The sequence below is a fragment of the Topomyia yanbarensis genome, chromosome 2 (assembly GCF_030247195.1).
Source record: "Topomyia yanbarensis strain Yona2022 chromosome 2, ASM3024719v1, whole genome shotgun sequence".
In the NCBI taxonomy this organism is placed as follows: domain Eukaryota; kingdom Metazoa; phylum Arthropoda; class Insecta; order Diptera; family Culicidae; genus Topomyia; species Topomyia yanbarensis.
Window position 1 is genome coordinate 209,784,945 of NC_080671.1, and position 14,440 is coordinate 209,799,384.

Genomic DNA, 14,440 nt, shown 5'->3' on the forward strand with positions numbered 1-14,440 from the left:
TATATAGGGTGGGGCGAAATGATCGTTTTTTCAGCACAGCACTTTTTGGTTACTTTTGGGGTCCCAAACAACTGTGCAAAATTTGGGGTCGATTGGTGTTGACCGTAGCGCATTGCGTTTGAAATTTGTATGGAGTTTAGTATGGGAAAACCTACTTTTTTGCATTTTAAATTCTACAGACTACAATTCTTCCTGTAGTGTTCCAACGAATAGATAGAAGTATAGTCCATGATATGCTGAACAACTTTGCCGCAGGATGTATGGTGTTAGAATGTCTCTAAGCCAAGTTATAGTTGTTCAAAGTTCGATACATCGAATTAAATGCCAAAAATCAGTTTTATTGCCAACACTGCGGGTGTACCAATGGTATTTCATATAGCATTCCAAAATAACATTATATATTTTATATTTACCACATTGGAATATTTGGATGAATTATTCAAAAGCCTTAGCTCAATTTCATGAGCGTAGGTAGTTGAGCAATAGGGCGTAGAGAGGGGTGAGGGAGGGGGGGCCAAAAAAGTACTGTGCTCGGTTGATGTGGCTATGATTTCGTTTTTCCATATAACAATGCCCCACCCTAATATATATATATATATATATATATATATATATATATATATATATATATATATATATATATATATATAATATATATATATATATATATATATATATATATATATATATATATATATATGTATATATATATATATATATATATATATATATATATATATATATATATATATATATATATATATATATATATATATATATATGTATATATATATATATATATATATATATATATATATATATATATATATATATATATATATATATATAATATATATATATATATATATATATATATATATATATATATATATATATATATATAACACACCTGATGGCCGATGCGTCACCAGTCGCATTAGGTGCTGTTCTGTTACAGTTTGTTAAAGGCAACGAGATTCCTCGAGTAGTAAGCTATGCCAGCAAATGTCTCAGTGCTACTGAGAAAAGATATTGCCAAAAGGAGAAAGAAGCTTTGGCTCTTATGTGGGCAGTCTCTCCGTATATTTACTTGGACGGCAGTTTGAATTAGAAACGGATCATAGGCCTTTGGAAACCATTTTCTCCTCCACGTCGAAGCCGTGTGCCAGAATTGAACGCTGGGTCCTTCGTTTACAATCGTTCAAAAATTGTGGTGAAATTCCGTAGAGGTAGCACCAATATCGCCGATCCATTTTCAAGATTAACAACGTCCAGTGATAATGCTGACTTCGATAAAGATAGCAAGTTTTTGGTTTTTGCTATTTTAGAATCAGTAGCCGTTGATACTAGCGAAATCGAGACGTTGTCCTCAAACGACTCAGAACTGAATATAGTTCGCGAATGCGTTCGACCAGGGAAATGGGACAAGCCAGAAGCTAAACCCTTTGAAGTTTTTCGAGGAGAATTGGGCATGGTAGGTGATATTTTGGTTAGAGGTAACAAATGAATAATACCGATGAAACTTCTAGCTCGCATGTTGATTTTGGCACATGAAGGACACCCGGGGGAATCGGTCATGAAGAGACGACTACGTGATAGGGCATGGTGGCCAGGAATGGATAGAGATGTTACCAAAATTGTTGCGACCTGTGACGGATGCAGGCTCGTGGGTCTGCCATCGCACCCAAAACCAATGCAGCGACGTACTCTCCCGACTAAACCATGGATAGATGTCGTTTGGATTTTCTCGGACAATTACCAACTGGCGAGTATTTGTTAGTTATCATCGACTACTTCAGCCGGTATAAGGTACTTTTTTGCATTTTCAATTTTACGGACTACAATTCTTTCTGCAATGTAGTCCAGGATATGCTGAACAACTTTGCCGGAGGATGTATGGTGTTAGAATATCTCTAAAACGATTGTATACTATTCCCCCGAAAATCATTCCGCAGAATTTCACACACCCCCGCCCTAAATACCATCCACCAGAAAATACTATTCCCCAGAAAAGTTTTATTTTTTATTAATTTGATCTTTTTAACTTACTACAGTCGTGATTCGCTTGTTGGTCATTTTTGACTGGACCGCTTTTTAGTTGAACCTCTACTAGTTGGACCATTGTCCAACTAAAAAGCATCTTAATGTTAAAATCCTACGTCAAAATCACCTTGACAATCAAACTGAAAATAATCAGAGATGTGAACAGAAGCATTTACACTACTAACGTCTCCTTTGGATAGGATAGATAGACGTCTGCAGTCGGTCCAACTAGCGAATCAAATTCGTTAGTTGGACATAGGCTGTGGCCCAACCAACGAATCACGACTGTACTCGTTCCCACTTCCATCAAACGATATTCTTCGCTTTCGATTCGTGCACATTCCACACAAAATAAAATACCGAAGTGTTTTCCCCCAGAAAGAACTATCCAGGAAACATGTAGAACAAATTGCAGAATCTAATACAGGTGTGTTTTAAGAGCCATTGGGCAACAATCATAGGAAGCGGTAGCGCCACTTCCTAGGATTCAAAAGAATGAAACAGTGTTATGTAAGTAAGATTATATGGTGAAACCAAAACTTTGTGCATTATCGAAGTAATTGAAGTGATGTGGTGTTAATTTGCTGAGGATGAGCTGGCAAAAGCGATGGCTCCTCGCAATCAGGCCAGTTATCCGTTCGCTTATCCGATTTACTCAAACATAGGAATTGATTCCTTCTTTCAAACATGAGCAGTTCATTGAATCTTCATGAAAATGACTCTTTACGTCTGCCCAGTTTACACTTGAAGACTTGTCCCAACTTTTGACCTAGTTGGTAGTAAACAAAAGAGAAAAGTTCTCTTTTTAATTAAATGCTGTGAACTGTGCTGTCATATGTTTGGCATACAAAATCAAAAAACTGCTCATGATTGAAAGAAGGAACCAATCCCTGTGATCGAGTAAACCGGTTATATGCGGGATAACAGGTTTGCTTGCGAGAGGTAGCCACATTCGGCGGCATCACCTCAGCAGCTCCACACCGCATCAGTTCCTTAAATTAGGTAATGAGTAAACCTTAGGCTCCACCACAAAAAAATGATTACGAACATTAACTTTTCTGGGGAACGGGACATTCTGGGGTATGATTTTCTGGGGAATGGAGCATTCTGGATAATGGCTTTCCAGGGAATGGTACATTCTGAGCAAGGTCTTTCTGGGGAACGGTACATTCTTGAGGATGGAATTCTGGGAATTGGCGTTCTGGGGAATGGTATACAACCCTCTAAAACAAGTTATTGCTATTCAAAGTTTGATAGATCGAATTAAATGCAAAAATCATGTTTTTGCTAACACTGCGGGTGTACCATATTAATTATTAAATAATAAAGCCCGCTCCTTTCCTCTCCCCTCTCTACGCCCTATTGCTAAACTACCCACGTCTATGAAATTGAGCTAAGGCTTTTAAATAATTCATCCAAACATACCAATGTGGTAAACCTAAAATATATGATGTTATTTTGATATGCTATATGATTCATCATTGGTACACCCGCAGTGTTGGCAACCAATCGACCCCAAATTTTGCACAGTTGCTTGGGACCCCAAATGGAACCAAAAAAGTGCTGCGCTGAAAAAACGATCATTTTGCCCCCCACTAATACACACCGACATTGTCCCAAATCGTCGATTGGCATATAAGTGGAAAAAATGTTGCAAGTTTGAACGAGTTCTATACATATATTTTATAGGAAATGTACAAGTGCGATACTTCAACGGTGATACACGCAACCAAAAAAAATCAAGCGATCTCTATATTTTATCAATTTATACAGGTAGAAAATTTATTGAATAATTTGGAACACTGAATAAATTTTTGTACACCGATCAATGAATTATTCATTTAATCTAGAGGAAAAAAACTTAAATTTATATTAATAGAAATATGCATTGGCGTCGCCGTGAGTGTAAGGATTTTAAAAATAACTTGCTGCTGGATATAATCATTCTTAACTATAACCTGCCACCAATTTGTTGCGTACACATGACATGACAATATACAATTCACATTGTATGTGGTTTGTAAAAGGTCGCCATGAGCCGTTCTTTTTGATCTTTTCGCTCCATCCTTTTTCTTTTGATCTATTCGCTCTATATGCCATTATATATATATATATATATATATATATATATATATATATATATATATATATATATATATATATATATATATATATATATATATATATATATATATATATATATATATATATATATATATATATATATATATATATATATATATATATATTAATAATAATGAATGAATAAACCACACTAGTGATTTGAGTTTCATTTGAAAATATAAAATCTTACAACAAATCTTTGGTAAAATAATCTAAACTTATGCTGTATGACAAACCTAAATCTAAAAACCGAAAATTGGTTTAAGTACTTGTGATTTTGTTTTAATAGAAATAGTTACATACCAATATTTATTTAAATGTTATCCACATTATCTAAATTATTCGTCACTATATCCTTGACTTCAATTAAACAATTCACATTGAGTACTATTATAATCTGTTACATAAATTTAATCAGTGACAAATGCTATCCATATGAGATTAATATCAAGTGCTTTCTACATCAATGGAAACCAAGTGTATCGACCAGAAACTGAATATCCGTTAGATAGTTTCGCAAAAGATCAATGCTTGAAAAATGGTGCTCGTTCCTACAATGAAAGGTATACATATATGCATTATATTTCGCAGAACAAAACAACTCTCTAAAAATTTATCTAGCGCAGAGTTTAAAATTTTCCATTCGTGACCAGAATAAGGCGAATTTAATTTTTTTCAATAGGTCCAATCTGCAAAAAAGAACCTCTCTTTGTTTACTTTCTCTTCCGCCAATTACTCGGTCACCTTTCTGATTTACCTTCAACTCTACGCATAATAGGCTAGTAAAAACTTTGGTCTTTCGAAACATAGTTTCGCAGTAATAAGCGAAAGAGAAAGCGAAAAAAGAGTGCTCTCATTTGCAGATTGGACCTAATAAAAAAGTCTTCATTTCACCTTCGACCAGCAATAAAAAGGTAAACACATGCGATGTAACATTGTTTGCTCTCCAACTTTTCTCGACAAGATAGCATTGGATCTCATATTCAGAATGAGCGAATATTGTAATCTCTGATCTAGAGGTTCCGACAAATCAAGTCACGAAAAAATGAACTAAATCACCAATAACGCTTAGGCCCGATGCGTGTAAAGACCCGCAACGGAAATTCCAAATAAATCGGATCTCTAAAAAGCGTTTGGCAAACGTGGCAAATAACAGTATTCGGAAAAACGGTTGGCGATTAACACTACGAAAACTTCAATCGAGTGTCTCAATTTTTACCTTATCATTTGAGCCAATGCGTCGACCAAAATTACTCTAATGGCTTCAAATAAGTAGGGTGAGAAAATGAATAGAATAAAACTATGCTTATTACATTGGAGGAGTAAATAAAACAGTCATATTTATTCTGGTAAAAAGGCATTCCTTTGATTTCACCTGCTGATATACGCGTCATGTACATTTCGGACACCATCAAAATAATATATTTCAAAAACACGGACCTACAGAAAAGTAATGTACATTGAAAAAAGGGCTAGCAAAAATCAATCGAGTTACCGAATCATTGCTTAAAAATGCGACTTGTTCAATCAAATGCTTTATATATGTGTATATTTAATTCTAGGGTTGAGCACCATTAGTTTCCAAATATCAATATTTTTCGGAATTGCCTAATACACGCATAAAACTAAAATTTGGAATACTACGTACTACTTGGATTTTTTCAGTAATAGTGGAAGTCCGGTTTTCGTTTTTGATTTTGAAACCAAAATGGTTGCTGTTTTCGGCTGTTGCTGATCACCAAATCCAATATGAGCCTGTTTCTGCGAAGCTGCATTGAGCGCTTGTGTTACTTTCTGAGCAGTTTTAAGCATTTCCAAATTGGTTTTACTCAGAGCATTACTACTACTATTACTGAAATTGATGACTTTGCTTTCATCTGACTGGTTCAGTTTGGTGGTGATAAGCACTATACCAGAGTTAGTTCGATTAGGAATTACGCTTTTCGGTGCAATGACATAAGATCTTTTTTGTGCATCTGTTGTACTTGTCGCAACTACCTGCTGGTATGTGTTGCTGTGACAGCCGGATGTGCTACAGCTAGTGTGTATGTAATGTTTGTAATCCATTTTAGGGTCAATCTCGTCGTTGTTGTTAGTGCTAGAATTATTGTTTTCTATGAGTTGGCTATTACCACTCACGTGGTATTCGGTATTGTGGATGTCATTCTCAGACGAGGTTTTTATTAAATTATTCTTTTCGTATAATTCTCAAGTGGCCTTGTGATTAGTCTGTATAACTTTTTCCATTTCTTTTTGGAGCCCACTCAGTTCGCTTATATGTACGCCGAATTGGTTGCACAACGTTGTAAGCTGTTTGACCTGAAAGGGTTAAATTGATGAAACCAAAAAAAGCGTTATTTTTAAAATACATACCGTTGGATCATTTTGTTTTTCTTTTAAACTCTTATTGGCGGCTTTCAGTTCAACTTCTTGATTCATTAACTCCTTTTCTAAATCTTCTATTCTACTTTTTAGTAAAGAAATTTCATGTCTAAGATCATCTGTTATTTCAGTACTCCCTGCATTAGGTCCACTATTATTGCTGCCGACAGTACCCCCTTTTGATGCCTCTAATTCCTGGTAACGGGCCTTCATACGTTGACTTTCTTCCTTGTACGAATGTAACTGACGTTTCCATTCATCTACGTTGGCAGTAGATTCCTTGCATGAAAAATAGAAAAAATAATAAATACTTTCGAATACCAATAATACGCTGCACAATGCCGCCATTTTACACAATTGTAACGTTAACAACAAAAAGAATATTTGTCACGAAATTAATGTTTGTGTTTCGGATGTTTTCAAAAATAGGATTAATGTTGCAACTGTTGTTGCATTAAGCATATTTCGTAACGTGTAGAAGTAGTAACTCGTATAAGCAACGAGTAATTCGGCGAGAAAATGTAAAATGATACAGTTAAGGTTGTTGCTTGTTGCTAGGCACCGACGCGCTTGTTTACACCCATTTAAACCCCAAATGAAGAGGGGTGATATTTTAGCACAAAATAAGGGCTACAGATGGAACTCCGTCAAAAACTCGGGGTTGTATAAGAAAATGTTTTAGCTCCTCAAGTAGCAGTTTCGTGGTACACCGGTTAGTGTATTGAAAAACGTATTTTTATATTTGCTCATGTTGTGACTCGCATGTATAATATCCTTAAGGCTCAAGAAACCTTTATTGAGCATGTGAAGGAATCGAACGATTGCACAGTGGCGTAACTACTACCAAAACCTGGCCAAAATGGTAAAAATATAATTTTTGTGTTTTTACCCATTTTTTTTCAACAAAATTGTTCTTCAAATCATACTCTAATAAATGACTTCAGAAAAATAGATTTTTGAATTGACAATTTTTGTACGTAAGTATTTGAAAATGGTGAATTTTCAACGGATTTTTTTAACCCTCTAGTTCCCAACACCGCCTCTAGGCGGTCTATACAAAAATCTAAATAAAACTACTAAAACATGATTGTATGTTGTCATCCGTAGCTTTCTGTCAAAGGCAATTGAAGCTCAAAGTTGATAATTCGAGGAAAACATGGAAAAAAAACTATTTTGTGTTTAGAGGTAATCTTCATTAAACAAATTTTACCTATTTGTCGAAATTTCAATAACTAAAAAAATATTTTTGAGTAACCTGTTACTTGCATTTCACTGTAGATGTGAATTGGTTTAGTGGAATAATTCGGAAGTTTAGGTTTTTTGGTAAAATACTTTGCCCGCCTAGAGGTTTTTTTAGACTTTAGTGATTACTTATCGTACCGAAACTAGCATTATGTGCAATTTTAGCTGAAAATAAGTATGTTTTAAAAACTTTGGGTGAATGTTGCTGTTAGAATATGGATATTCTTATCATTTAATAATATTTAGAGGTGTCTGGGGCTAGGTGGTAGAATTTTTCTTTCTCCTTTTGTATTAGATATATGGCGCTGTCCCTAGTTCTGCACTCAAGTACTGTTTAATCCATTCTCCAATGTGTTTATGTTGCATTAAATTCTGTTTCGTACACGTTGTAAGTGATATTGAGTTTTCGAGCGTATTAGAGTGAAGAGCCTACTTGAGTCGTATTAGGAAGGGTGCCTCACCATTTCATTAATTACTCGGAATACAATTCATGCAATACGTATGAACCAATATGGTACCAATATCTTTGCTTTCTTCTTATGAACCATTATGATATCAAAAATCGCCATTTGAATCAATACGTTGAACAAAGATGGCTAACGCCGCTCTAACCAACGGTTTTACATGGTTAGAGTAAAAATAGGCTCATTACCCTAGGCAAAGTTTTTAAATTTCAGCATTTTTGTTATCTAGGGCGAGTTCAAAGCTATTCCACGAATGACTAGATTTATTAATTAGATTCTCGAAAAGAAAATTTAGCTTTTGAATACAAAGTGTGCGTCACAATTAAAATGTGGGAGCATTGAGGCTGAAAAATAATAACAAGTATCGATTGATTTGCAGTTTTATTCAAAAAAACATCTAACGCGATCCATACTTTGTCATCAAAAGTGGCCAGGTGGCATCATTGTGCGTATAGTCGTAAATTGGCGAGATTTCCGCGTCACATATTTAAAATTCTGTAAGGAAGCCAAGGTCCGCTCTTTTATACAACACATACACTTTTACACGATCTTTTTAAATTAAAAACATAAAACATGATAAGTGAAACCATCGCCAGCAGACCTTGGACTCCCCTACTCTAAATTAGAAGTCAATAATTAAACAACCAAAGCACTAGATAATTACTCCTTACAGTTTAGGTATTTTGCGTTCTGATGGAGTCCAAGATATAAGCAACCATCTGTATTCGCTTATGTTGAAGTAACTAGAAGAAGAAAAAAGTTTTTTATTCGCCCAGGTGCCCAACACCGCCCCTAGGCGGCCTACTTATTTTAAGGCTTTAATGGAAAATCCATTACTTTCAAGAATTTTCAACAATATTTTCGTTTTTCTCATCACGAAGCCCACCTCCAAAAGTTTTTTCAAACCAAAAAAAAATTGGACACTAGAGGGTTAATTTTGAATTACATTATTCCACAATTTTTCATATTGCCCAAAAACTAAGTATACGAAGTCCACATGGCCTGTGTTAAGCCAAAGAGGACCAAGCGCCATTTTGAGATACATGCTCTAAAAACGCTATCGCATCGAACATAGCGCTAGCAACACCCAGATGCATTTATTTTTGGGAACACAAATAGCAAACGAAAACAAATAAGTGGTCCTTAATTTGCTATGTTAATGGTAAGTTATCTAAAACTGCATTTTAACATAAAAATACCAGAAAAAATTATGGCGCTCAGTTTGGCTTAACGCAGGCCATATCTGGTACAAAATCGTGATTGTCGTAGCAAACACCATCAACTTTGACCAAAGGAGACCTATTTTTGTTTCGTTTTTTTTTTTTCTTTTTTTGATGTTATTATTCAATGTTATAAAAAATTCGGTCGTGCAAAAAGTACGTTGTCGGGCTTTGACGGGCAGTTCCGTTTAAAGCACACGGTTATTTGGGTTCACTTCTCCCCGCTCCACGGAAAAAAAAATCCTCAAATAATCCCATTACCGATTTTACAGCAGTTTGAAAATGATATGATTTTGCTGAAATATAGGCTAAATAAGCAACAAAGCCTTTGTTGAGGCTATATAAAACATCTCAAGTAACAAGAAGAATTTGATTAGGTGATGTTTAAAGGTATACACGGTGTTCCTAAAACCGTTATTAACGAACAAAATGACCATAAATTTGTCATACGGCATTCGAAAGATACAGTATCCAAGCATCTTCTCAGTGAATTTCAAAATGATCCATCGAGGGATTCGAGAGAAATTGCAATTTGAAGCTTTATGACACGTTTCATAAGGCTACCAGCAAACACCCACGGGTTTGGTCCTATCTCTACAAACAATTTTTTTTTGTCTGCTTATTTAGTACATGGCATTCGAAAGATATAGTAATCAAGTATATCTCCTGTAAGTTTGAAAATATTTCATTGACGGAATCGAAATTTATAACGGTTTGGATGTGGTATGCGGTCATAGATGGGTTTTCTACCAGACTTCAAGCGTGAATCCATGTTTGTCCATTGACTATTTAGATCGTTTATACGTGGCGCGGTTTTTAAAGGAAAACCTGACCATTTAATTACATAAATATAATGTGCAAAAGGTGTTATTTATATGGTGCACTGAAAAAATATGAAAATAGGGTTGTCTACCAAACGTTAAATATAATGTGTAAATTAAAAAAAATGGATAAAAGTCGGAAAGTTTACTTCAAAAGGCCATATTTCAATGGTTTGTTGACCGATTCTAATTATTTTTTCATTATTGAACAAGTAGACGTTTCATCGTTAATTTTCATTAAGAAGAATATAAAATAGAGTTGCCTACTTCAAACAATAGACAACATAATTATCCTCAATTATATGTATTATCACTATTTAGTGAATATCTTTGTATTCAAAACGATGACCTATACATTAGTTGAACGCAGCGAACGCAAACTACAAATGATGGAAAAATAAAACAATAAATTTAAAAATATGAAGGTATTTGCTGATTCAGATCAGTTTATGTTATGATACGGTTTTTGTTGGAAATTTTGTACAATCGCTGGCAAGAATAGGAAGAATCGCATCGTTTTACGCTCACTCAAGGCTCATGCGCACTCATCTACCTCCGATGCTTTATTCTGTTTTTCTTGTTTATGAGTGTGCATCTGTTGAGCGCCCGATCGGCCAAAGCCAAGTGAATATGGTATCTCATATGTCCGTATTTTTTTCTCTTGGCCTCACCTTGGATCGCTGCGATTTAGATTCTTTCCGATACTTGTTCGGAATAGTATCCGAACAATGATGAGCGGATCCATTCGGCAATGCGATTCTTCCTCAAAAATTTGGATCGCGATCTATGTTCGCCTAAATCGAAAATCGGTTCAATTCCCACCGCATGCGAGCGGGAGCGGTGCTTGCGATTGTTTGCATTGACGCTGCCGCGGTGTTTTGTATCGATGGAGTGGTGTAGTGTCAGTCGAGTGCAAGTGCGTGTTTGTAATTTGCTAAGCGAGCAGATTGTCCCTTTGTATATCGTTGATATTCCACATAGGTATAAGGGCATGTTCAGGAGCGTTTTATTTTATATAGGAGTTTCAAAGTAGAACTGGAACTAAAACATTGACATCCTCCGCAGAGCGTTTTGTTTTATTATTTCGAACAGTTTTGTTTCAAAATTTAAAACTGTTATACGACGCCGTTCTATTTGTTGCTGATTTTAAAACACGTTTAGAACTGTGTTTTAAATACATGCAAAGTTTCCAGCACAGACACTTAGAACCGATAGACTGGGGAAAAATAAATTTGAATGCAGTAACGCTGAAGGCATGGCGAGACATGAAATTTAAACTGAATAAAACACCCGCTAAAACTGCTGCTGGAAACAGACAGTTCCAGTTTTAAAATTTTCAGTTTTATATTATAGAACTGTCAAAATTTTAAATCTAAAACTGAAACACTCCTGAACATGCTCTAAATGAATAGCGGACTTTACGCGTTCAATATTTTTGATGCACATCGTCAACCCAACTTTGTTATACCACAATGGATTATTGAACGCTTAAGAGCCGCTAATCATTAACAGACTTTGGAGTTTTTGTTTTCAAGACAGTTTGATGTTTGTCATAATTTGTAGTATGATAGTACAGTAAGTTGACTTTGTGGCCAAGCCGGGGTGCGTGGAATCGGTTTCTTTCACTAGACTGTTCACAGTGATGTCATGTGGATCTAATTCGGAATGATGAGTGGTTAAGAATGGATCTGGAACGTGATGTTCCGGGTACGACAATTTATCCATCTGTTCTAAATATTATTTTCCCGATGTTTTGATCGCTTATCCTTTTTGTGGTGCTTTTTGTTTTTCCTGCTGTCAATCATCATATAGTGAAGAATGTTTGATTCAGCATCTTGTTTGTGTTCCATATTAGCGGTCCTTACACGTTCAGTTGTTTTGTCAATACTGGAGCGTATTGACAAGGTTATTCAACGTGTAATGGAATGAAGGAAGTATTGACGATATGTGTTTTTATGTTGCTTGGAGGCTGTTCAGTGATAGTACAGTAAGATTCCGTTTTTGGCACGTTCCGATTTTTGCATGCTCCCTTTTCGGTACACTCAGATTTTGGCAACAAATGGGTTCCGTTTTTGGCAACATTATTGTTGTATAGGTTTTTAAAAATGTGCAATAGATATTTTTTGTATCAATTGACATCACATTTGACTTTATTTCCAAACATGGGAGTCATATGAACCCTCAAAGGCGCAAATAATTTTTTTTTCAAATTTTGTGAAAATTGTTTCATAGTTTCAATACATTACTGTGATAATTTTGAGATGTTTTGCGTAATATTGTTTTAAAACAGCGTTATGCATTGAAGTGTTAACTATATTTTATGCTATACGTGTTATATTTATTGATTACAATGCATAGAAATATATTATTCATGTATAATATAACTGGTAACAGTGTAACTAGTGTCTGACGGAATCAATTTTTATAATAAAACCCAGAGTTTGTGCACTTTAGGAGTCAAATACAAAGGAATGCGCTACACTGGATAATAAGACTATTTCTGGAGAAAATTTTTAAAAAGAACCTTTTGTTTGGACAGTTGAAAGTGATTTTTACAACAAAAATGGTTTTCTTCAAACCTAAATATCTTCAGGCATTATAATTCGATTTTCAATCTATCGAACTCGGCCACTAAAAACATGACGACAGTAACGCACCGGGTGGAGATATCCCAATTAGCTTCGACAACGTTAGTGATTTTTACACAAGTTGAACGCTAACGATGGACGTCTGTTCTCTGTGGTATGTGCTTCTCTTCCAGTAATAAGCTACTACTCAATGTTTACTTTCCGAAGCACAATAGAATTCCTCTAGAATCTTTGCAAAAATCCAGTTGCTCGGAAAAGATAGCCGAAGACTGTCCAAATTGATAGTATTTATAAGTTCTTCAGTTCTACGCAGTTTTGTGTCGTAAGTGCCCCAGTTATCGCAATGAACACCATTCTCAGCAGATAGCTAAGCTTTTACTAAGCTTGTCATCACCTCTTCCATCTGACACCACATAAGAACATTATTGAACATACAAATTTTTAAATAAACTCAATGATGTAATTCGGTTTGAGACTCCAAGTTTTCCAAACAGCTTTTCTGTGCTGCCTGAAGGCTTTTCACATTTTTTTGGGTCTGAACTTAATGAGAACAGTTTAGTTTAAACTCTAATATGATTCACACAGTACTCACAATCATAGAATTGCGGCCTGGATTAAAATTCGCATCTACGTAAAATTAACCATGCAACATTTTTTCAAATTCGAATCTTTAGAAAGTATCTTTATACCGTGAGATTTAACCAAGTTTCTATGAAAGTATTATACAAATGGGGTCTACTATTGATATTAGATTCAAACTCAACCAATCTTGTCCGATTCACAAATTCCAATTGATTTGAAAATACTGCGATTTTTAACAATTTGAGGCTGATCGAAATGTTGCTGGCCAGTTATTATGATTAGAAAAATATATGGCTACGAAAGTTGCACACGTTTTCCATCCCCCGTTTTTGAATGATCGCTATAAACAAATTCATTCACACCGATTACTCGAAACCCTTTCATGCTGAACTTGATTTGTTTGTATCAAGAAACACTAAAAACCTCTCATTATCAAGAGTGATGCTTCTATCACAGTGCTATGGCCTGCCCAATTGTTCAATAGCCCATAGCACAGGAAAGATAGACAAAGATAGTCTACATTTATGTGTTTTTATCAGTTTTCAATAATAATGCTATATAACGAAATTTCATTTTCACTGCTAACAGAAAATGTCCCTGGCAACACTGCTCCAGCGGAATCGTTTCAGACTAATATCAATAACTGCAGTGCTATAGATAATACAACTGTAAGCGCATAAATTAATGGTTATAGTCCTAGTTACTAGTCTTATCTATTTTTGTGAACAAATCTTGCCTGAAACAAACACCAATAGTTACTCCGCCAGAACGGTGATCCTTGTTACTAAATTTCACGCAATCCACATTCCAATTATTAGTTCCAAGAAACTTAATAAACTTAACAGTATTTCAGTGAAAATTTCGTTTGGTAAACTGTTTCTAAAATTTCGATTTATCTATTATATTGTATTATATTGTTCATACTATGTTGCGTTTCGGCTTCGCCTCATCAGAAACCGACACTAACACAATGT

General features: G+C 35.1%; 1 protein-coding gene across 4 annotated transcripts in view; it reads right to left on the reverse strand.

Annotated features, from left to right (window-relative positions):
* The window catches only part of LOC131682817 (homer protein homolog 2), a 345,497-nt gene that overhangs the window by 11,944 nt on the left and 319,113 nt on the right, over positions 1-14,440 (reverse strand). For 2 of the 4 annotated variants that reach the window (XR_009304162.1, XR_009304161.1), the window contains exons 7-8: positions 6,541-6,828; positions 6,166-6,486 (exon numbers count right to left, since the gene is read on the reverse strand). Coding sequence is in view for 2 of the 4 variants with exons in the window: in XM_058964579.1 (XP_058820562.1) it covers positions 6,376-6,486; positions 6,541-6,828 (399 nt within the window). In the remaining 2 variants the exon portion in view is untranslated. Of the gene's footprint in view, positions 1-4,368; positions 6,487-6,540; positions 6,829-14,440 lie in introns of those variants that run through there. The other 2 variants (XM_058964579.1, XM_058964578.1) reach the window with 2 other exon arrangements.